Source organism: Phoxinus phoxinus (assembly GCF_949152265.1).
Source record: "Phoxinus phoxinus genome assembly, chromosome: 7".
Lineage (NCBI taxonomy): Eukaryota > Metazoa > Chordata > Actinopteri > Cypriniformes > Leuciscidae > Phoxinus > Phoxinus phoxinus.
The window spans coordinates 26801461-26824742 of NC_136882.1; the positions used below are offsets into that span (position 1 = coordinate 26801461).

The window sequence follows — 23282 nt, forward strand, 5'->3', positions numbered from 1 at the left end:
ATCTAACAGAATTGACAACTTTTTTATAGATCAATATTGAATGCATGGCAAGTGTTCAAGTTTTTAAATAGAACTAAGTGGTGTTCAAGGCTTGTGGCTGAGAGAATAGACTCTTTTGTGTAATCCTGCAATAGATGTGGACCTTTTAACATCTATAAAGCTTGTGGAACGCAGGCATAACCCAAGTTGGAAATGTAATAAATGGATGGTTGTCAGCAGAAAACTTAGCTTTAAACAACCATATAAAGTCAGTCCGATTGGGGCAAAAGCTGTTGAACAAAGTAAAAAAAAAATGGTATAATGGTATTGCAGTTGTGCATGGTATTGCAGATACAAACAGATGCAGAGAATCCACCAGTAAACCAGGAGTGCCCTTTTTGTAGACAAGAAGAAACTTTTTTCATTTATTTTTAAATTGTGAAAGATTGATCCCACTTTTTAAGACACCAGCTGGAGTGCCCATGATATCCACCAGAGGGCACTTCTTCCATCTCCTTTATCCCACCATGAACTACATTTCCCATAAACCATTGCCTTGACTAATCATGCTCTGATTACTCCCAACCAGTGTATTATTATCTCTTTTACCCCTGCCTATTTAAGCCCTGTGTATTCACTCATTCTTTGCGAAGTCTTGTATGTGTTACACTGCATTTCCGAGCACTATTTTTGGTTTTCCGTGTCATAATTTTTTATCTCTGTCTGTGTCTTGGACTTAGTTATTATCTGGATTGTTTACCCAGCGGTTTTAACCTTATGCCTGTTAGTCTCCTTAAAGTCTCCTTTATCTCTCCATGAACTAAATTTCCCATTGCCTGGACTAATCATGTACTGATTACATCCACCTGATTACTTACTTGTCATAGACTGGGACAAGTGTTTACAGTTGTTTTTATTAGATTGATAATTTAGGACTATATAATTTATAAGAAAGAGATCAATTGATTGAGATATACAGAAAGGTTTAAATCCAAATGGGCTAATAATTGTATTTGTGAGGTTACTTATGATGGTCTTTCAAATGTGTAGGTTTAAATTGTGGTGTTTTTTAAATATTTAAAGACTTTGTGAGATCTGTGTTTTTGTTTAAGAAGAATGTTGTTGTGTTTCTGTTCATGATTCAATAGATTATTTATTGCAAATTAAAGAACTTAAAAGTCAAAAAGTCACTCTTACTCTCTCAGCCTTAACAGAAACTTTGACCATTCTAGAAGTGCTATGGGCCCATTTGTGTGTTTTGGTGGTCTTCATTATTTGTCTTACAAATAATTTGCCATTGTGTTGCCACAAATCTCTAGAGCAATAACAGACTCATTGGTGTGTGGGTGTATGATTGTGTGTTGTTTGTGTTTATGCCTGAGGGAAAGATATATCAGCCCCCTGCTCTGCGCCCACGACAAACCGTACAACTGTACTGCAACACTCACTATTGCTTATGGGGAAAATGCATATGAAAGATGATGAAAATGTGGTGCTGTTTATGCGATGAGAGCATTCATCATACTGGTTTGTGCTGTCACAGATGAGATGTTACAACAGGGAATTCTCAAAAACACCTCAACGCTGAAGATGTGACAGGTTCAATTTGTGTTCAATTATTCAGTGCTTTTAAAAGAAATTGAATTTGGTTTGTTTGCGAAAAGCCAAAAATTAATGACCAAACTATTTTTCTCTTTAAATGTTCTAATTTCATTAGTCAAGTTGATTTTAAAAATACCATTTTATTTTTCTTTAATTGGATGTTACATTTGAAAAGTTTCTAAAGATAATTTGAATAGCGCCCATAAAAAAGTCAGTGGTAGCCAGAGAATTCCTACAGTATGTGGTTATTTTGTTCTGAGGAGTTGTCAGGGCATTGCTGTGCAGTTGCTAAGGTGTTCTAAGTTGTTGCTAAAGTATGTAGCTTTGTTGCTGTGGAGTCACAATTTTTTTCTGATGACTTGTTAGAGTATTCTGAGTTGTTGCCAGGGTTTCTAGTAAGTGGTTGTAAACTGGCCCTTACTAGACTTGATGATGTCCTGGTCCCTAAATATGACTCGGGTCCCTTATTCAATGTGCTTCTATTGGTTTGTATGCCCGTTTTATCATTGGACAGACAACATTTTAAAAACTGCAACAAGTCACAGTTTTGAGGTATCATTAATGTTCGTATACAGGATGGAGTAATCTTAAAGTCCACCTGTATATAAGGTATATATATATATAAATATATATAGAGAGTAGGGGTGTGCAAAGCAGCCGATATTTGTATCTGTATTTGTTGAGGGGGGAAAAGTATTTGTATTTGTATTCGAGTAAAATTCAAAATAGGCGTAAAAAAAGAAAAAGAAATCCGTTACACTTCTAATTTACGTTATAGTGTAAGTATTCTTTAATTATATACATTCTAATAATGATGGATATGCAATATTGGTTGATATTTTTCCATAAATCCAGCAATGAAACGTCATTGAAAAGAAAATAACGTAACAGTCATTACCTCATCCATGGTTAAAACAACAAATAAAATACCATTGTGAACATTATGAAGCCTACATCTTGCTGTCTGCAAAAGACTGAGTAACTTAAACGTACCATATAACTCCCACACGTGCATACAATTCGACACAACTAACGTTACACACGCATTTTTAACCGAACGTAAACGTTACTCTGTAAACATCCTATTGTCTAAATTACCGCGCTAAACAGGTGAGTAAACAGAGCGAACATGAGAGCGCCCGACTCCAGACGTCAATAATGCAGCGTTATGGAATAATCTCCCGATCAAACTCCACTTCCCGAAAGTTATAAACTGCCTCAGGAACCCAGTTAAGGTACAAAAATCTATTCAACAAAAATAGTGATGGAGTTAAGTGTTTTTTCGCTCAGCCGAGCCCTCTCTGTTGCTGTGTGGAGCAGCCTGCGTCCGTCACTCACTCACTCTCTCACTCATCCGGGCGTCGTGCACGGCGGTCTCATGAGGAAACGCAGCTTTTTGATATAAAGTTTTTCCTATTCCCGAATACAAATATTTTTTAAAGTATTTGTTCGGAATAAGTATTTGTAAAAAACACGTTATTTGTGCCTTTCCGAATACCGTATTCGGGTTCGGCTCCACCCCTAATAGAGAGAGAACATTCTTGTAGTTTCATACCAAACTCTTGGCACCCAGAATCCTGGTTTCTTCTCCCCTGGCCCGAGCTTTAAATTCAGGTTTTTTGAAATGCTCACATTGATCCTAAAGATGCCGTTGCAGTCGTCCTGAAAAAGTCCACAAAGCACAACATTTTAGAGAAGTACAGAAGAGCCTCCACTCTGAACACAATTTGAAAAGTTGCAAGAATTGCCTTGTACCTTACTGGAGATATGGGGATCATTACATTTGGCAAGTTTTCCAGCAAAGAGTTGCACCCCAAAGGTTGCAAACACCAGCATTAGTGTCAGAAGAAGAATAGAGACCTGTTTGGGAAATCAATAATCCAGTCTACGGCAAAATGGCTTTCCCACAAAATCTGGTCAGTGCATTACTTTCATATACAGTACCACTATAATAAGCTCACAGAAAAGTACCCGAAGAGAGCAAAGCTTTAATAAAGAAGGCCCATAAAGAAATCTCCAGGACAAATACTCCCGAGTTAATCTATTACATTCCACTACTGCAAAGAAGAGAGCTTCTTGCCTTGCAATTAAAGAGGACATATCATGACGAATTGAAAATAAAAGAGTTTGATGTACTATGTAAACATACACTACGATTCAGAATGCAAACCTTTTTATCCAAAAATGTAATCTACTGAAACAATGCTACAACAAAAGACATGGACAACTTATGTAAAACTATAATGCTTGAAAAGCAAATGTTAAAAGAACATAATATGACCACTTTACACAAAAATGTTAGCACAACCAATATATATCTTAGTAGAATTAACAATTAAATAACCAGTCATCATCTCTGCTTTCTTTTTACAGAGCAACTAAAGGCAGGAAGTGGACCTGTTTGCTTACTCACCAGGAAGATCTCTTTGAAACCCTTGAGGACTTCTCGAACCACTTTCCTCATTTGTGGCACCAGTTTAAAGATACGCAGTGGGCGTAGGCAGCGTAGCATCATGAGGAGCTGGGCACCAGACTCAGGGGGCACATTGTTTGGTAGCCAGCATAAAAAGATCAGACTGACCTACAGAGTGGGCAGAAAGATCACCTTAAAGGGCACAGCTCTTCCCTGATTCTAGATCTTGAATGTGAAATCACTAACTGCAGATGATTTTGCGATGGCTCATTTATATCGCTTTATTAATTTAAACGCAATAAGTATTCTTTATGAAATAGTCAGCATTGGCGGTGTCGGCTGTTCTATTAAATGCAAACAATGCATTCATGTGAAACTGTCAGAATTCTTTTAAAATGAGTAAACAGGATGAAATTGATGTGACTGGGTCATTTAAGTGAAGTACTGTTTATGGTAATTAAAAAGGGATCTTCAGAGCCTCATTAGAGAAGTGAGTAATCAGATCAAAGGCTGCCATTCACATGCATCGTAAAGTGGGGTTTTCACAGGAGAGCAGCTGAGATTGGAGTTTTACTAAGTAGATGAAGATGTCCATGACGCCACCGAAGTCTCGGATGACTGCAGTGGGAGTGAAGAACAGACCATCTGCCATGATCTTCAGGTTCAGCTCAATGCTCATGAAGATGACGAAAACATATTCTCCGATCTGCAGGGAAAGGTGTTGTTTAGTTTACAATAGCATACAATGAAAATTAGTGGTGTTTCATGCATTTCATTGATTTTACCACAGGTATGTGGTGTTCTTAGGCACAACACAAGGTGAAGTGCCAAAAGCCTGTGGTCAATTCCAGCAAGATAGAGCTTTGAGTGGCTTATTTATTTTGAAGTTACATTTATTGGCAATTTATCTTCTACAAAGAAATATTAGTTAATCAGTCTAACAAACAGTAACCTATATATAGTTGTTAAGCAATGTAACAAAATTAATAAAGAGCATATGATCACAGGTGTGTGTTTATCTGTATTTTATAGACAGTGAGTTAGCAGTCACATTTGTTTTCTGTATTAAAAAAAGGCAATGAACAGAAATCATCCAATCAGAATTTCGATTATGAGTAAACTATTTTGTAATTATTTTGACCTACAAATCAGTAACTATTAAAGTGAGTTTCTAAAACTGTAGAAACTGTAAATGACACATACTAGTACTATTGACATGATTTTGGGGAATAAACAAGCTCCACATTCAATTTGTAGACAGCAATGTCAATAATATTTCCTTATAACAAAAATACAGTAACTATAGGTCATAACATTTCCTTGTTTGTAGGGCAGGTTTTAAGACTGGGAGTGTCGGGACACAGAGGTGCGTCCAGGATAAAAAAGACAGAAGGCAGCAGGTCAATCAGTTAAACCTTTCTGTATCATAAATGACAGCACAACATTTTTGAAACAGAGGCACCCTATACACATTCACATTCACATAGCCTAAATCAGTGGGGATCATGACAAAATGTGCTCAAAAGTAAAATCGCAAAATGGGAGTGGCAATCAAAAGTGCTGGACAACAGAAATGAGACATGATGACCAGCCTTCAGGAAAGAGATGAGGAATATTTTCAGGTTAAAAAAGTTAGTCGGATGTTTTGTGTGGGATAGAATGGTGGCCGGATGGGTTTAAAATACCTGCAGGGTAGGGACATGCATGACCCTAGTAAAAGGGGACTCAAACATCATGGAAATACAAGAGCAGATGGTGACCACGATCATCACCCAGTCCAGATAGGTTACCAAGCCCAGCAAATCACTGGAGAACACACAGACACACACACATGCAAGGTTTAGTGTAGGTTGAATGTGCCAAAACATGTTTTTTCTACTCTGCATTTTTCCTACAGTCTGAGTTTGTGTCAATTTTGTCATATTGTGTTTTGCTGTGTAAAATGTCTTAATTTTGCAGATCTTTGGAACTGGTGAAATCCTTCTAAGACAATGCAGCCGCAAAGTTTTCATCTAATCCCACACTCACTCACCCTGGCAAAACTTTACAAAGCCAATTCTCATATTGCATTTCTAGAATCAAATCAGACATATAAATTAAGGAATCTTAAGGAAACCTTTTCGACCCCAAAAAATTTGAAAAAAAAAAGAAATGCAACCATTATTTTCATCAATGTAATGCTTCCATATGTTGTTTAAATTTTGAGTTTATTTTGTACTTTTCACTATTCTGCCAGAATGTATTAATATTTTACAATTATATAATATATTATTTATTTTGCATTACATTTAAGTAATGCAAGTGTATGCAAGTATAAATGTAAGTGTATGCTGCTATAATTTTTTTATTCTGAATTTCACTACCCTTTCCTGTAAATATGAAAAAAAAAAATCGTTGTGTATATTATCAAGCTATCATAGTGCAAAGGCCCTAAACATTTACAGACTTACTATAATTGATGGTATTTTGTGCTGTTCACTGCGCCTGTATTGGGATCCGTTTTAGACCTATTCATAAAAAGCCCATTAACACAGTGTCAGCAAATAAATGGAAAACACATACACACAACAGTTTGTGAAACAACATGGCATTATTTTCTGTGATTATGGTACAAAGGGATTAGTCATCTCATTGATGCGGATGAAAATGCTACTGTAACTAATAATATAATGCAATGGATTTGTATTAGCTTTGGTCTTACACATTGAAACGGGCCCGCACTATCATTCGACAAAAGTTTCGGAAGCGGTGCTCTCTACCAACGATGAAGAGTGGCTTGTCAAAGTATGGATGGTTTTCCCGAAGTTCCTCCTCTTGGACTTTTCTGTGAATGAAAAAAAATAGCATCAGAGACATTATCAATAAATCCATTTGAAATCTTATCTGCTGCAAATACTGATTTTATCAAAAAAATAAGTATAAGATCTTGGGTGCACAGAACGGACCTTATTAGTTCTTAAAGCATACTGTATCTGTAAATCAGCTAAAATTATTTCACTTTTATAGTCCCCTACGTGGCAAAAAAATACAGCCATTAAAAAACAAAAGCTTTGCTTCTGTGCAATATGTCTTGATGTCATATACCAATGGCACTATGCCACCATCAGCATAGCCTACAGTACAAGAGAACGATAAGGTGCAATAACTCCCACATGGCATGTTTTGTTTGGGGAGAGGAGATAAAAATCTGTTCAACTGACCACATGCCAAGGCAAGTGTATGGAGTGGCAGAAATACCGTTTCATCTCAGCCTGCTCCTTTTTCTCTTGTATCATCTTGATTTCACTGTCCTCACGCTGAGCGTTACGGTAACGGACTGTGCTGGAGTGCTGCAGAGTTCACACGCATGTCAGAGATCACAGATAGCACTGTCAGCTATTACTCAATGATATCTGAGTGTGTGTGTACTCACATCCTGAGTGAGTGTTTCCAGGGATTTCCCTCTGCTGATTCTCTGGCTGGTAGAGCCATGTCTGAGGGACCTGTGCCAAAAAGAGCGGGTTAATGCAGTGCACACTAGCATATTGTAGTGCACTTTATAAATATGCATCCATCCAGTGCTCCTTTAATAAATTAAACAGATGAGTATGTGAAAGCATGTTAATGTGCTTTCCTAACCGGCGCTCTTGGCGGATGTGATGCTGGACACTGAGTATGGATCTCTCTTTAGTTGGCTGACCCTCAAAGGAACCACTCAGCATACGTTGTCTGGTGCAGGCTCTGAAAAAACAAAAACAGACACACCATAACTAGGTCAAGAGCAAATTAATAAATTATGACTGTGGTATTCTTTTTTTTTTATACAATCATGAGACTTGTCTGGCTATCCAGACAATATTAAGATAACTATAAATGTTAACTGACTTCTAATTTAAATGTTTAGTTATACTGCATATGATTCATTAGAACATGTATAAAGTTTTCATCATCAAAATCCAATAACTATCTTCATCTAGAAGTCTCATCCTAAATTATTTTCGCTGAGTATCGGTATTCTGTTTCACTCAAAAATAAGTCACATTACAAAAGCGCATGTCGTTTCTAAACTAATGCATTTGTTTGGGTACAGTACTCTCCCTGCTGAAAGAGTTTTACATACTTTGAATGAATAAGATTATGTAATGATCATCAGTGAACACTCTGTAAGCTATGGCACTATTGACTGTCATCCGATGATCCGGTACTCTGTTGTACGTCCGACACAGCAGATGGCTCTTATTAGCTTACACTGTGTTGTGCAGGTGGAAACAGTTCTAAGGAATGGGGTGCCCAAAGAGAGGATGTTAGGATTCTGTTCTGTTTATTGTTTTTGGATCTGTCATTCTTGTCCTAATTTCCATGTCTGTGCCTGTTTCATTCGGTTCACCTGTTATTAATTAACTCATTAGTTCCCTCATTTAGTCTGGGTTTTTTTTAGGGTACGTTTAGACGACAAAGATATACTTAAAACGGAGACGTTTTTCCTTTGAGTTTTCCACGTATAGACGACATCAATGTCAAAACGATCCCCATTCACACAAATCCGCGGAAACGACTAAAACATTCTGCTGCCAGGACATTAGATGGCGATGAAACCCTATAGACTGAACACGTAATATGTGCATGAGGTCATCGTCTTCAGAGATTTGCATTTTTGTTGTTTACACAGAGAGGGTTTTCAAAAAGATACACTTTGAAACCCATTTTCAAAAGTTTGCATTTTCAGGCACTCAAAACGCTGTTGTCGTGTAAACGAACGGCCAAAACGCATAAAAAGTTTTATGTTGGTTTTTCGCTGAAAGCGGTGTCGTGTAAACAGCCCCTTTTTGTCGGATTTTGTCTGTATTTAGTGGTTGTGTTTCCTCTGTTTATCTCTTGATTTTCCTTGTGAATCTAAAATAAAGACTATTCTCTATCATTGTGCAATCATTACAAAGGAAACTAATCCCTTCTTCAGAGTGGTCAAATGTGACCTGTGGTGCACTAAAATGTCAGGCTAACAGTGAAGAGAAGTTGAAGCAGTAGGAGGGAATTAATCTCCAGGGAAAAGTTTGGCAAACTTAATATAGGTATACGAGGTTACATATATACTAGGCTCAAGTTCTAGTTAGCTAAAGCCTGCTCGAAAAGACACTAAATGTCACTAGATGGCGTCATACGCTAATTAGCATATTTACTATGTAATTGTGTAGTATTTGCATTCTGCCTTGTTTCAGCCTTTTACATTTGTACAGCCAAATTTTCAATAAAACGATTTTAATTGTTTCGGTTGTCAGACAACGGGATGAATATGAAATAGTGACTAAAACGCAGCCCATTATGACTACATGTTAACTACCTCTCCCTTCCAAACTGTTAATCTGCACTAAAATCCTGATTTATAATCGAGACATCGTCTGACAAATTCACCATACACATGACATAAAAACAATGGTTGTGCTGTGATTTCGGCTATAGTTAGGTTAGAAGGAACAGATTATCTATTTTAACTGAATGTGCTGTTCCTCTCAGGCTCAGCCACTCATTGAACTGAGTAGTCACAGAGAGAGGTGTGTGTGGTGGAAAATCAAAACCTTGCACTCGTGCGGCAGTACCGGCAAGTCTCAGAAACTATATAAGGCTTGCCCAAGATCTGTTGCTAGGCGGTTTTTTGGAAAAAAAGTTGCTAGAGGGGTCTGAAAAGTTGGTAAATCCACTAGCCAAGTGGGCAACACTGGTTCCATGGAATAAAATACAAAAACTAACCTAAATTGTACTTTTATTGAATTTAAAATACTATATAGTTATTTAATTATTTATGCATTTTCTGAACAAAACAAAATACTGTTTTTGCACAAGAATACTGACAATAAATAATGTGGTGTTATATAGTTATGAACTCTGGATTTGAGCTGTGAAATTCTGATTTCTGTAAAGTCCAGCAGGAATAGTAATTTTCCTGCATTTTTCTTACACAGACCGCACCATTTTTTGAAGACCCATATTTTGTGTTTGTGACAACTGCTTAAACAGGTAACAAAACATGCAGAATAAGTCTTTGAATAGACTAAATAAAAAAACTGCAGTACTGCTGATGGTTTATTAAAAGCAAATCTTTTAAAGATATGTTGAGATGAAATGTAACTGGTGAGGCTATTGCTATAATTGGTATTGGGAGATTGTTCCGCCGCTGAGATCCCATTGGCTGTTTATGCTCTGAATCAGCGCTGATCTATGTATGCTTTAAAAAGCCTGCTGCTCACCACCGCCACTCTATTGTCCATTAATTGCGGAGTCATGTACCAGAACACAGCTAATGACAATTTCAGCTTCAAGAGAACATGTCGCCCTTATTTATGGCCACTCAGAGTGATGAGTGCCTGGCTGATGAAGAGTGTGTGTGTGTGTGCATGTGTGTATGCAGACAGACCGAATGCCCCAGACGGCACAGACGACGTGGGATGGCTACTGATGTGCCGTCTGTCTGCTTAGCAGCAGGAGGAGGGGTGGACAAGGTGAGGTGTATGAGTGTGTGTAACACAAGGAAGGTGGGGGACGGCATCGACGTGACCTGAAACTTAACGACAGAGACTAGAACGGTTGAAGGAAAGTGTGGGAATATCTGGCTGCATCGCTGCCAGATTTTTAAATATGAATATGTTCATTCACGCTCACAGGTGACCCACTAGCAGTTGCATTGATATGGAGACGGCATTATCTGCTTTGACTGCTGGGCTGGCTGGATGACAAACATGGAGTCAAAATCATGGAAATGGAGGGTTGAAATGAAAACACATTTACCCTGTATGGGAATTAATTGTTGTTGCCTATGGCAGCCAGACAAAAGCAATGCTGTTAATTTCAAATCACAGAGAATTACACATCTATAATATGAATAAATATACTAATCCAAATTAATTTCAATATTTCTGCTTGATGGAAAAACCATTGGGTCTCATTCACTAATATCTACATGCACATATCTACACATTAAAATGATGATTCATACTCTAAATACAATTCGATTAATTTTGACTTTTTTTAAATGAATATATGGTATTCATTTTCTAGCCCTGCCAGGATAATGCTAAGCATAATATCAAAATATCAATCTCAGCCATTGAAATAGAAAAATTTCATTAAATTAAATAAAACATAATAATATAAAATAAAATCATACAATAAAACAAAACAAAATAAAATAAAATAAAGCTGATAAACATCAATTTGCTGAAAATCAGAAATCTCACCGCAGAATTTTATTGACAGTGGTTTCCTTTTCTATGAGGTTACGGGCTCGGATGCTAAATACTGACTTTCGGAGCTAGGAAGAAAAAGAGGTTTACACAGTAAGATGCACACAGATCAATACGCAGTATAATTCAGACATATACATTTACAAACAACTACTGTATTGTTATGTGGGTAAAGCTCAATTTTATATCAGCAAACGAAAGCATCCCAATATAATCAACAAAATATTGTTATATAACTGCTTGTTATTTAGGTCTTGTTGCGTGGGAAATAGATCTGTTCCTTTCAGAGCATTCATAAGCTTATTGTTTAGTCCCTGTGTGTACTGAGGGGGCAGACTGTGGGAGTTATTGAGTGTGGTACCTTCTGATCTATGTATTTATTATCCTCAATGGCAGACCTCTTGGAATGGTCGCAGGATGAGGACGACGCTGAGGGAAGGCGACGGAACAGACAGCTGGGGTCTTGCTGCTGTCGGTCGATGAACTGCTTCATGAAGCTCTCCCTGTGGCACACGCCCACGGGCACACGCATAACGAAACAGACACACGCAAACACACAAGGGACTTCATGTTTTCAGAGGATTCTTGAGAACGAAGTAGGAGGCATTCAGTGTAAAGGAATAAGTATATTTGCAAGTATGCAGGTTTGTTTTTGGAAGAATGAATCTTTCACGAAAAATCTTGTTTACATTTGGTTTTCATTTTCTGACAAAGATCTGATTGATGGTTCCCATGGCATTGCTATGCAATTGACAAGGCATTCTAAAGAAGGCTTTTTGCATATAGCCACAGTAGCCGGTTGAAAATCCAGATCTAGTTGCTTAATAGTCGAAGACACCACCAAGAAAGCCCAAAGATACTCTGGCTCATATATATATATATATATATATATATATATATATATTGGGAGCCTCCATTCTATTCTATTCTAATGTAAGATTTTTTTGCATGTTTTATCATCCATCAAATGAAAAAGTCTGATCACTTTGAAAAGTAATAGCACACCTATCTTCAGCAATTCACTAGATATGAGGTATCATTCAGTGCACATAGTACCTGATTCTGGGCACAGTGAAGTCCGAAGGCAGCTTGGAGATTTTCACCATCTGTGGTCGATTGGGGAACTTCTCAAAGATCCGTAATCGCAGAGGAAGTTTCTCTTTCGTATCAGCATTGGCTTCGCTCTGCTTTAGCTGTGGAGAGAAGCCAGGAGACTCACTTGTTACATTCTGTGACTCAACCGAGAGACACTGATAGGCCACATTGTGTTTTCACACTTAGCCCTCAAAACATTTGGTAGACAGTCCAAAATTGACATAAGTTATCCATCTCTATTTCTGATTACCCCTTTTGAAAACTCAGCTAGTCTTCAAGTAGAATGCAAAGAATGTATTTTAAATTCAGTTCCTCACTTCTGCTGGTGAGAGAGGAAAGGGTTAGCCTGTATGGTGCAACGCTCTGAATTAATGTGCCCCTCTGAGGCTTAACTGACTTCATGTGCCATAACCTTTTATCTTTCCCCATGTCTATCAAGCAACATAAAGGCCTCGGATGATTAGGCCGGAGCACACTAGAGGACCACTTCTCATTCTCCTGTCAGAAGAGATGCATAAATTAAAGTGAATAAGATAAAACCAAGATGACAGATTGCTTCATATTATATGAATGCATGCACATTAAAAACATCTACAAAATGCTCCATTGATATAAAAAACAAACAAACAAAAAACACGTAACTACAATTTATTGACTAAAACGGTAACACTAATGCTAACAAAACCCTAACCATAACAACATTTGTTAATTCATAATTTGTTTAGAGAACAAGATGTTCGTTTGCCAGGATTTAAAAGCAAAACATAATGTTAACAGAGTGTTGTTCTGCTAGGCTGTCCAAAGATGGCAGCAGCGCACAGCCTCAACGCAGTTATCCATCCATTACAACAATGGCTGTCAACTAGTTTTGCTTCAGGACCCAGATTTTACATAGACATCAAGTGCAAACCCAATACAGCACCAACACTGTTTACCATGCAAAAAAAGAAATCAAACAAATATGTCATTATAACCTAATGTTTAAATGTTTTTTTTTATTAAGCCAAAAAGGCACAAAACAGTGATTGGCACAAACTATGTTGTTTATCCTCCTAGCAAGTGAACCTATATTTTATCTACAGTATATTGTGTAGTTTTGTGTATATGGTATTGGTTATGAACCCGTCTATGCCAGCATCTTTCTAGTTTGTCTAGCTTCTCTTGTGACATAAATTTGTGCCAAAATACCATAGAGTTAGATAAGCATATTTATTTTGTTATCTAGGCATGATTTTATGGTTAGTTTTATTTTATTTTCTCACTAGGACCCTCAAAATAGACCCACAAACCATTTTTGGTTCACTATCTACCAACATAGTGCCTATTAGGGAAGCAAAACAAAACCAAAATGAGGACACATTCACACAAGCAGGATAAAACTGGTCAAACAAACAGAAATGTCATGAATAACGGAGTGCAATTAATTTAATTTAATTACATATGAAAGGAAACATTGAAATTCTTTAACTGGAAGCGTCTGAGCGCCTGTAGATAAATAGAATGCATTTCTGATTAAGAGTGAGAAACACCAAAATTAGGTTCTCTGATGACTGCTTGTCTTTAGAAATAAGCAGGTGCCCTGGACCCTTCAGAAAATTAAATGAATTTTGGCAAGAGTAACCAAGATGAACCGACAAAAAGAGAGAAAAGCTAAAAATGTCACTGCATTATATTATTGTATTATGATGACTCATTTTTTTCATTTATCACTAAAATGTTCCATTCATTCAGACATTAGCAGTGCACCACACATGCTGTTCTTTCATAGAGTTAAAGACAGCTTCTGGGCTGGAAGGGAAGCACTACTTTGAAAAGGTTCTTCTATTGTTGCTGAGAGCCTACAGTGAGGACGATGCCGTTGGATTCTTGAGCCAAGAGGAAATGTGCTCAACACGGATCTTGACGTTTTCAATGTTTTCAGTAATCGCCTACTCAAACCAAATCTGGCATGCATTGTATATGTAGTATGGCATAGTAAGGAAGAATAGCTTTAGCACCACCAACATGCTGGGTTGTGCAATGTAACCAAAAGCTCATGGAATAGGTCCGAACGAATGTTTGTGGCCATTGTGAAATGGATCCATTGTTTATATACAACAAACATTCACAACAAATATTCATACTTGGTATGAATAGTACTTAAGGGAGGAATAATGCATTTGGAAACCGACCGCTTGCTGTGCTTTCATATTCTTGGCTACTTGGTGGAAAACATAAAAATCGGTTTAGTCTGCACAGGAGCAAATTTGGATTTCCCTAGCTGTGTCCCAATTCAGGGGCTGCATCCTTTGAAGGCCGCGTCCTTCGGAGTGCGCGGCCTACGCAGCCTTCGGAGGACGCACCGAGACTCGTTTAAAGTGGAATGTATAGCTGATTGCGTCACCGCGGCGCGACGAAGGCTGTCCCAACGCGAATGTCCTTCAAAGGCTCCTTCAAAATGTGGCCTGCAAATGCGTCCTTCTTTACCCGTGAATGCAGGATACATCAGAACGATCCTTCGCAGCCTTGCCCAGAATTAATTGCGTGCCGGAGACGAAATAGCCAGATTACACTTTTAAATGTAAGTATTGGATTTAAGTTTAATCGAGTAATCTAATGCATCTAATGATAAAAATGAAAGAAAAAAATATAATAAAGGTTAAAATGTTGACTTAAATGCTACCAGCATGTGATTTTATATAGGCTGGTTTATACTCTTCTTTAGACTTTACTATGTAGCCTACATAAATGAATTGACTATGCTGAATATTTTTAGATTTTGTTTTTAGGCAGTTATGATTTTAAAAAGTCCCATACAAATGTTACTGCCGCTCGTCACAACGGCTGTCATCAGTTGCTAGGCGACAAAAACCAGACCATCCCAATGAACAACTCCCGGGACACAGCTAGCAACAATTTGTTAATGTGACAATACATTTTGTTAGTGTCATTTTTCAAATAACCAGTGGTGGAATGTAACGACATACATGTGCTCTGTATTTAAGAATAAATTTGAAGTACTTTAGATTGTTATCCCACTTCATCTCGGAGGCAAATACTTTTTCTGAAAAACTGACCTTTTACACATGGATTTTAGATTTTGATATTAGATATTGTTTAAAAAAAAAAGAACAGTATATAATAGAAACACTAAAAATATGTCTTCTAGTTCAGGGATAGGCAACGTTCGGTCCTGGAGGGCCGCTGTCCTGCTGAGTTTTGCTCATAGGACAGTTTTGCATGTTAAAATAATTTATGATTTGATTATTGAATATGTGAGATAATTTAATTTATTCTTCCCTCTTTCTGAAAACAGTGATTGGCAGCCCACGTCTGAGTCAGCCCTGCAAACCTGTTGGTAGACAGTGGAAATATGCACTCATTCCAAATGATGTTCCGCCGACAGAGGCTTTACCAGGGTCTCTAATGAAATGTTTTCATCATATCTGTTTTATGTCTAGGCCTACTGTTAAATTTAAATTTGTATTTTGTTTTTCTTATCTAAACGTAACTTATCTTGTAAACACTTGTAAAAAGTAGGCTACTGTAGGTGAAAATGTAGCCTATAGAACAATTTATTTTGTTTCATTTACAAATTAATTTACATGACAAAAATAAATGTAGCCTACAGAATTATTATTATTGAACATTTTCAATTACAAAAAAATTTTTTGTAAAGAAATATTTCTTTGTTTCATTTACAAATATAATATAATAATATAATCATTTTACTTTTCACAAATTTTAATTCACTTGACCAAAAGTTTATTTCTCAACCAATCTGTCCATTCTCTCCCTGCTCTCCTGTGATCTCATCTCCTCTGTCTCTCTCTGAAACTTCATGTTCTCCCTAAATATCTCGATCAGCTCGTCTCGTTTTCTCTTGGCTGGTGCTGCTGGTTCCTCGCATAGGGTTCCTCGTTCTATCCTTCACGGCCCGGGGAAAGAAGGACGGTAGGCAGGGTTGCCAGGTCTGTGCAACAAAAGTAGCCCAAAAATCGGGTGGCCGAATTCTCCACAGGATTTGTGAATATGAGGGATGTTTTGCGGGTGTTGGAGCGCCGAAATCATACTTACGGGGATGGAAATCAACCCGCAGAAAAAAAAGTTTACCTGTGGAAAAAAATTAAAAGTAGCCCAATTTCGCGGGAAAACCTCGGACTTAGCCACACTAACGGTAGACCGCATTAGAAGGATCCTTCGAATTGGGAAAGCCTTCGCCGTGCCGCTGTGACGCAATCGGCCTTCAAATACGGCCTTCGGAGGATGCAGCCCCTGAACTGGGACACAGCTCCTGTCTCCTATCCAAAACAAAGTCTACATCTGTTTCCGGGCAACTTTATTGTAAGAGTGTGTGTTTGAAATCTCACAAGTCTCAAAGGCTCCAATCAATAGTTCTGCACTCTGCAGGGTGGCTTCAACTGCGTTTTACTCGGCAACAGCCTCTGATTATCTCTAACACAAAGACACACGACACAAGAGCACTGCGGAGAGAACAGGCGCTTCTAAGTAATACCAACACAATTGACATCCCTCAAGTATAAGTAGATACAGTGAAGAATCCTCCTTGCTTTTCAACACCCCACACAGCCCCCTGTGTATTGCAATCTGGTATCTAAAACAAGTGTTTGTATAATTTATCACAATGGATTCAAAGTTTGAACACATTTTAGTTAACTAAAATCTTAAAGCAAAATTTCACCCAACAAAAATGATTTAATCTTTTACTGGCCCTCATGGTGTTCCAAACGTATGACTTTCACCAACGATGTTGGTGTCATTTTGAAAATAATATGTTTTTGAATTCAAAGATTTTCTGAGTAATAAATTAATTTCAGGCTGTAAATCACATACAGTACATGCTAGTTGTACAGACAAAAATGTTCTGATGCTTGACATTCCTGGTCCAATGTTGTTCTTAAACAACTTAAAAATCTTACAAATATAAATGTTGCCTTGGCAACTAATTGTCATGATGGGCTGCACATTAACGATTACGTGATGAAGGAATATAACTGACACATTATTTACAATATAACTCCGAACACTCTGGACAAACAGAAGGATGGAACTACATCAACTTAAATGTCAATGAACAACACTGAACAAAGGAAACCAAGGGCTTAAACAATGAGTGCCGTATAGCTGACATAAGCCAATGAGTTTAACAGAACTGATCTGGAGTCACAGTTCCCCGTCGGAGTGGTACGCACCAGCGGTCGTCGTGACTTTATTCCCTAGGGCCAGAAACCCTGGCTACATAGGGCAGCTTAGCTCAGGGCCTGGTATACAAAAAATACCTTAAAGGGAATATGGGGTATATATACACCCCTGATGAGTGGAGGTCCCATGAGGGGAGACCTAGCAGGGTCCCTACCAGGGGAGGCTAGGTGAGAGAGCCTCCAAGGAGCACTCAGATCGGAGGCTTCAGCATAACAACCCTCTATAGCGAGAGGAAACCTAACTAAAATCTACGATAGAAGACCACACTAAGGAGGTTAACAGAGAGCAACACAACTTGGACTGGTTATCGAATGCGGAGCTCTGGGGAGCTCTCTAAATTGAGAGAAAGCCTAACAACACTTTCCTAGGGTGGTTACACCAGGGAGGCTTACAGAGAGCCATTCAACCCAGCGTAGCCACCCCAACTGACCTCTAAGAATGGAGGCCTCGGCAAGACCTAGAGTAGAAACCTAGCAACGATCCCTTAAGGGTGGTTCCACCAAGGAGGCTCACTGAGAGCCATACCCGGCGCGACTACCCTGGCCTCAGCAAACCGCTAGCCTAGCTACATTCTACGCTAAAGACCACTCACCAAAGAGGCTCGAAAAGAGAGCCTAACAATTCGATACTGCTATCCAAGCGGAGCCCTAGGGAGCGGAGGCCTCAACAAGACGACTCTAAAACAGGAGGAGACCTAACCACACTCCACTTTACATTTACATTTGATCATTTAGCAGACACTTTTATCCAAAGAAACTTACAAATTAAGAGGGCAATAGAAGCAGTCAAATCAACAATAGGAAAACAATATGCAAATGTCGTGACTAGTCTCAGCTAGTCAACAGCACAGCACACGTAGCAAGGATTTTTTTCTTCAGACACAGTCATGTCGGAGGCATTTCCCATTAGCGTCGTAGGACACATTGCAAGTTCCCATTCGAAAGAGTACTAACAATAAAATAAATTCAAGAAAAATCTAAAATATTAATAAATACTTTGAATTACCACTGTTTAGCTTTGCATTTACTGAATGAGCACTGTGCCACTGTTCGTCGGACTATTTGCACTGTATTTTATTTTCTAAACTGTTTTAATTATTCTTATTTATTTTATTATTTATGTAATTATTTTAATTTCTTCTATGTAAAGCACTTTGAATTAACACTGTGTATGAAATGTGCTATATAAATAAACTTGCCTTGCCTTGCCTAAAGCCACATCAAATCAGCACAGCTAGAAAGTGAAATCCACACTGATCAATAAACAGATCAATATAAAATAGGCCGATTTGCATCTTTACACGACTGTCTGTAGCTAGCTGCATTTCTTATATTCCCGATGGCTAGTGAAAGGTCTGTGTGTAGAGCATGTTTTTTCTAAGAATGGCGTTTGGCCGCAGCTCTCCATAATGAAGAATCATATGTAGCATTTTACATAAATCATAGCAGTGAGAGCCATGCATCTTAAATAAGTGTGTTGGCCTTGGGACATATTAAGGTGATCCATTCACTCCTATTCACACATTCTTTCCAATTTCAGGCTCAGGTGAACAATACTAGACTATTCTCCAAGTCCCCTGCCTTTCTAGAAGACAAGGGTCTCGATTATTGACCAATTGCTGCTTGGTCTGTGGCACATTCACAAAGGAGCCTGTAATAGTGTGTTGTGCTCTCAGCATCATGAGTGATTGGTCGGTCTACAAATCTGTATGTCACCATCCAACAAATTTACTCTACAGGCCATTAGGCACATTTATGCTCCAGTTAGGTCACCATAATACAGAGGAGAACTAATGTAGACACAGGTAATAATGTCTAATGGTGTGTGTGTGTGTGTGTGTGTGTGTGTGTGTGTGTGTGTGTGTGTGTGTGTGTGTGTGTGTGTGGTCATAATCGCATGTGTTTTAAAAGAACCAGAATGTTTGGTAGACTCAAAAGTCTAAGGTGTGAAATTGGCATGAATATAGCAGCAAAAAAGGGATAGTTCACACCAAAAATTAAAACTCGCATGAGAATAATATCGACAAAAATTTTAAAAAAAATTAACTCGCATGACTTTCTTTCTGTGAAGCACAATAGAAGATATTTTGAAAAATGAAACTGTTTCTGTCCATTCAAAGTAAATGGGGCCTAAAACAACATTGGACCCCATAGACTTTAATTGTATGAGCAAAAATAAAGAACGTTTAGAATGACATAAAGATGAGTAAATGGTCTAGTGCAGGACTACTTGTATATAATTATTTTTTTAAACTGTGGATCTACGTAAACATGCACGAGACACATCATGTGCCATTTAGTTAAAAAATTTTAACATGTTGTGTTAAAGTTAAAACAAGGTAAGAAGAAGGTAAAGTTTTAAAAATGCTCCAGACCAGTAGAACACATGGGGCCCTATTTTAACAATCTAGTTCACTTAGGGCGTGTCTGAATCCACTTTTGCTAGCTTAACGATGGGAAAAATGGTCGGCGCGCCAGGCACATGGTCTGAAAGGGTTGTACCTATTCTCTTAATGAGTAATGTGTGAGTTTTGGGATTTACGTGTGTTAAACTAATCAGACTCTCATCTACCATTCCCTTTAAATGGCAGTTTAAACCGAACGTGTCTCCAGAGCGCAAACGGAACTGCTCATGCGCAAGGTAAAAGTGCGCAAGCAGACCATCTACGGGACAAGCCGGATTCCACCGGCATTTATGTACAAAATAATAATCTTTAACATTGTAATTATTTTATTTTAAATATTTGGCAAGTTTCTGTGCTGCTGTGTGTTTAATAAGCAGAGTTTATGCGCATTGTGGACCCGCCTATAGGCACACATTACTAACACGCTCTTTAAATAACAAAACAAATATTGTGCCATTGACTTTAGACCAGGTTTCAGTTGGTCAATGGCGCAGTCTATTTATGTTGCTTCAAAATAGCAACGCGCCAACAGTGCGCCTGACCACACCTCGTTTTAGACTAGCACGCCCATGGGCACACAAATGGGCGCAAATGCATTTGCTATTTAAACAACGTGGCGCAGGACGTGAAAATGATAACTGCATCGGACTGAAACTAGCAAAAAACACTTGGGCCACGGTTGGCGCTACATTGCCCCGGGTGTAGGATAGGGCCCATCCTGTGTAAATGACCCCTGAGTAGAGAATTTCTCTTTTCAGGTTCCATTTCAGTTAGGCTGCTGATTTAGTTCTAGCATGCCTGATAAACATATATTACGCATGCCACTCTACTCTGCTCCAGACTTGGTGAGCTTCCATAAGCAGCTCAGGGGTAGAGGGGTCATTCTCTCCTTCTCATTTAGTATCTAATGAGGCATGGTGCTGCATAGGCTATAAACTCCCAGACCTCTTAGAGGCACACGTTTGCCACCTGAGAGACTGACTGGCTGAATACTTAGCATGGCGAGAGTAGTGCAGCATGGCAAGGCAGACTGTCTGATGTTCCTCAAAAAAAACTCCTGTGTGTATATTTGGGCAGTTCTCATGACCAGCAATTTCCCCCACTGGAGTTTCATTCATGATGAACACAGCTGGATCTGATCTTTGCTCCCTCCAGTGTAACTAATTATGGCATTCAAGGACTAATAAAAATGTCTGCAAATAAATATGACAAAGTCATGGTCCTATAAAGAAAACATTTAAAGACATTTAAAAAGCATTTTATTTCCCGGAAATTAATTTTTTTCAAATCTATCACTTTTTTTGTTGTTGCTATTATTGCCATAACCTCTGTACCATCAGTAAAATCACAGCAATTTGGAAAGAAAGGTACAGTATTTGGCCATATACGTATGCCAAGTTTAACATGCAAAAATCTAACACTCAGTGGGGGTGTCATGCTGGGTACACACTACAAGATATCAGGGCGACCCCTTCTAACAATCCTAGGTAGAGTCCCTATTATCTTGATGGTTCTACAGATTATCTTATCAGATTTTCCTGTGCTGTGAGAGAGTGACTGAATCTGCTCGGAAGATCGTCGGAGCCGCCACGATCTCGATTCGTAAATATTCAACATGTTGAATATTTACAATCAGAAATCCTGTTGTGTGGGGGGAACCCCGAGGACAAACGGTCACACGCACTGGAGATTATAGCTCGTGCTGTAACAAAGTCCATGTTCACACCGTTTCCAGGACTTAATCTAAACATTTTTCTTTTTTTTCCCCACAAATTTTCTGTAAAAAGCTGTCCATACACTATGCGATATTTCTTCTTGCCGGTCGTCATGCCATGTTAGTTTACTATAAAATCACGTTTGATGTGAGAGATTTTGCGAGATTTCCCGTTTACAGACGGGACTGTTGTTCGTGAATGGAATCTGTTAGTGTGTGGTGTGCTTTCCTGGTCACATCGTAGCACTCCACACACTAGAGGAGCAAAACGGTGAAATCTATGATTTCTTAAGGCCCCAGTTTAAGCAGATCAAAAACGTACAAATAAGATTGTCCAAATTCATATAAATTTCCCACTGTAACAATGTTAAATGCTCAGGGAACGAGGAGGCTGGAACTGGCGAACGATCAACAAACTTTATTTTCAAAATAAACAAACAACAAAACGAAAGTAAAGCAGCACCTAACGGAGGACTGTTGCATAAATAAATAAATAAAAAAGTCCAGGCCTGGTCCTCACTCGTCTTGCACTCCTCATTTTATCCTTCCGGAGCTCCTCCGTGAGAGACCAGGAAAGTCTCAAAGTAAATAAGGTCAAAGTAAATTTTGATTTTATGTTGAAACCCCATCAAAAAAAAAGTGGGCCGCTGAAAGGATGAAAACGGGTCTATGTTGAAGATAGAACACACACACACGGAAACGCACACATGGAAACGCACACGCACACAGTCTGGGGCAGTAGACATCTGGATCAGGTGCAGCAGTGAGGGTAGGTGTGTGTGGATGTGACTGTGACTGTTAAATCAGAGGATGGCGCACTGGAAGGCATTTGATGGACAGGGCTGTGACTGAGGGTCCTTTCTGTCTATCGCAGCCAGAGGGAACCAGCATGTGTGTTTGTGTGCCTGTGTGACAAATTGTTATAACGCCACACTTTTTAGTCTGGGTGTGATGATATACAAATGTGTGTGTGTGTGTGTGTGTTTGTACATCTGAGCCCCATTGCAATTTTTGTTAGGATTTTCTGAGCAGGACCAGATGTGCTTTGTGCAGATGAGTGCAAGAGATGGGAAATTAACAGAAAACAAAACAAAAAACGAAAGAAAAAAAATCCCCGAGATGATATTGTCTCACGTGAAAAGAACACATTGTGTGCTTCAGCTGCTGGAAGCAATTTAATACCCTCAAAAAAAATTTTTATATATAAATTCCTGCAGTTTATGTTTGTTTCATCCACAAACGCAGCAATAATTTCATACTCGACTTCATTGTCTATTACTAGACCACGCTGTACACCACTCTGGAGCTTCTTCTTACACACTTACTGTAAATGGACTACAAGAAGCCAGGCAGTCAAGTTAAAATATCAGTCGCGCAGACGCACGCTTCTGCTAAAGCGGTGAAGAAAACTGTTAAGAATATATCTAGGTCATATTAAATCTTTTTTTTTTTTAGAACCATTGAGATTTGTTACATTATTTTCATGGTAATTAAAGATACCCACACAATCCAGTTATTGTGCATAAAAATAATTATGTACTATTTAAATATTGAATTTGATTACTGTAGTACAAAATAGTAATTTAAAAAAAATTCAATGGGAATTAATGCAAATAAATATTATTCTTTTTTTTTTTTTTTAAGCTAAATACAATTTCT

The 23282-nt window shown here is 38.3% G+C and overlaps 1 protein-coding gene across 5 annotated transcripts in view; it reads right to left on the reverse strand.

Moving 5' to 3' along the window:
- nalcn (sodium leak channel, non-selective) overlaps positions 1 to 23282 on the reverse strand; it is a 96189-nt gene that overhangs the window by 14205 nt on the left and 58702 nt on the right. For all 5 annotated transcript variants that reach the window (XM_079618062.1, XM_079618060.1, XM_079618061.1 and 2 more), the window contains 13 exons: positions 12265 to 12401; positions 11570 to 11711; positions 11203 to 11276; positions 7613 to 7714; positions 7407 to 7476; positions 7232 to 7323; positions 6696 to 6818; positions 6445 to 6501; positions 5680 to 5800; positions 4569 to 4700; positions 3995 to 4162; positions 3337 to 3441; positions 3137 to 3243 (listed from right to left, as the gene is read on the reverse strand). In XM_079618062.1, coding sequence (XP_079474188.1) covers positions 3137 to 3243; positions 3337 to 3441; positions 3995 to 4162; positions 4569 to 4700; positions 5680 to 5800; positions 6445 to 6501; positions 6696 to 6818; positions 7232 to 7323; positions 7407 to 7476; positions 7613 to 7714; positions 11203 to 11276; positions 11570 to 11711; positions 12265 to 12401 — 1430 coding nt within the window. The remainder of the gene's footprint in view (positions 1 to 3136; positions 3244 to 3336; positions 3442 to 3994; positions 4163 to 4568; positions 4701 to 5679; positions 5801 to 6444; positions 6502 to 6695; positions 6819 to 7231; positions 7324 to 7406; positions 7477 to 7612; positions 7715 to 11202; positions 11277 to 11569; positions 11712 to 12264; positions 12402 to 23282) is intronic.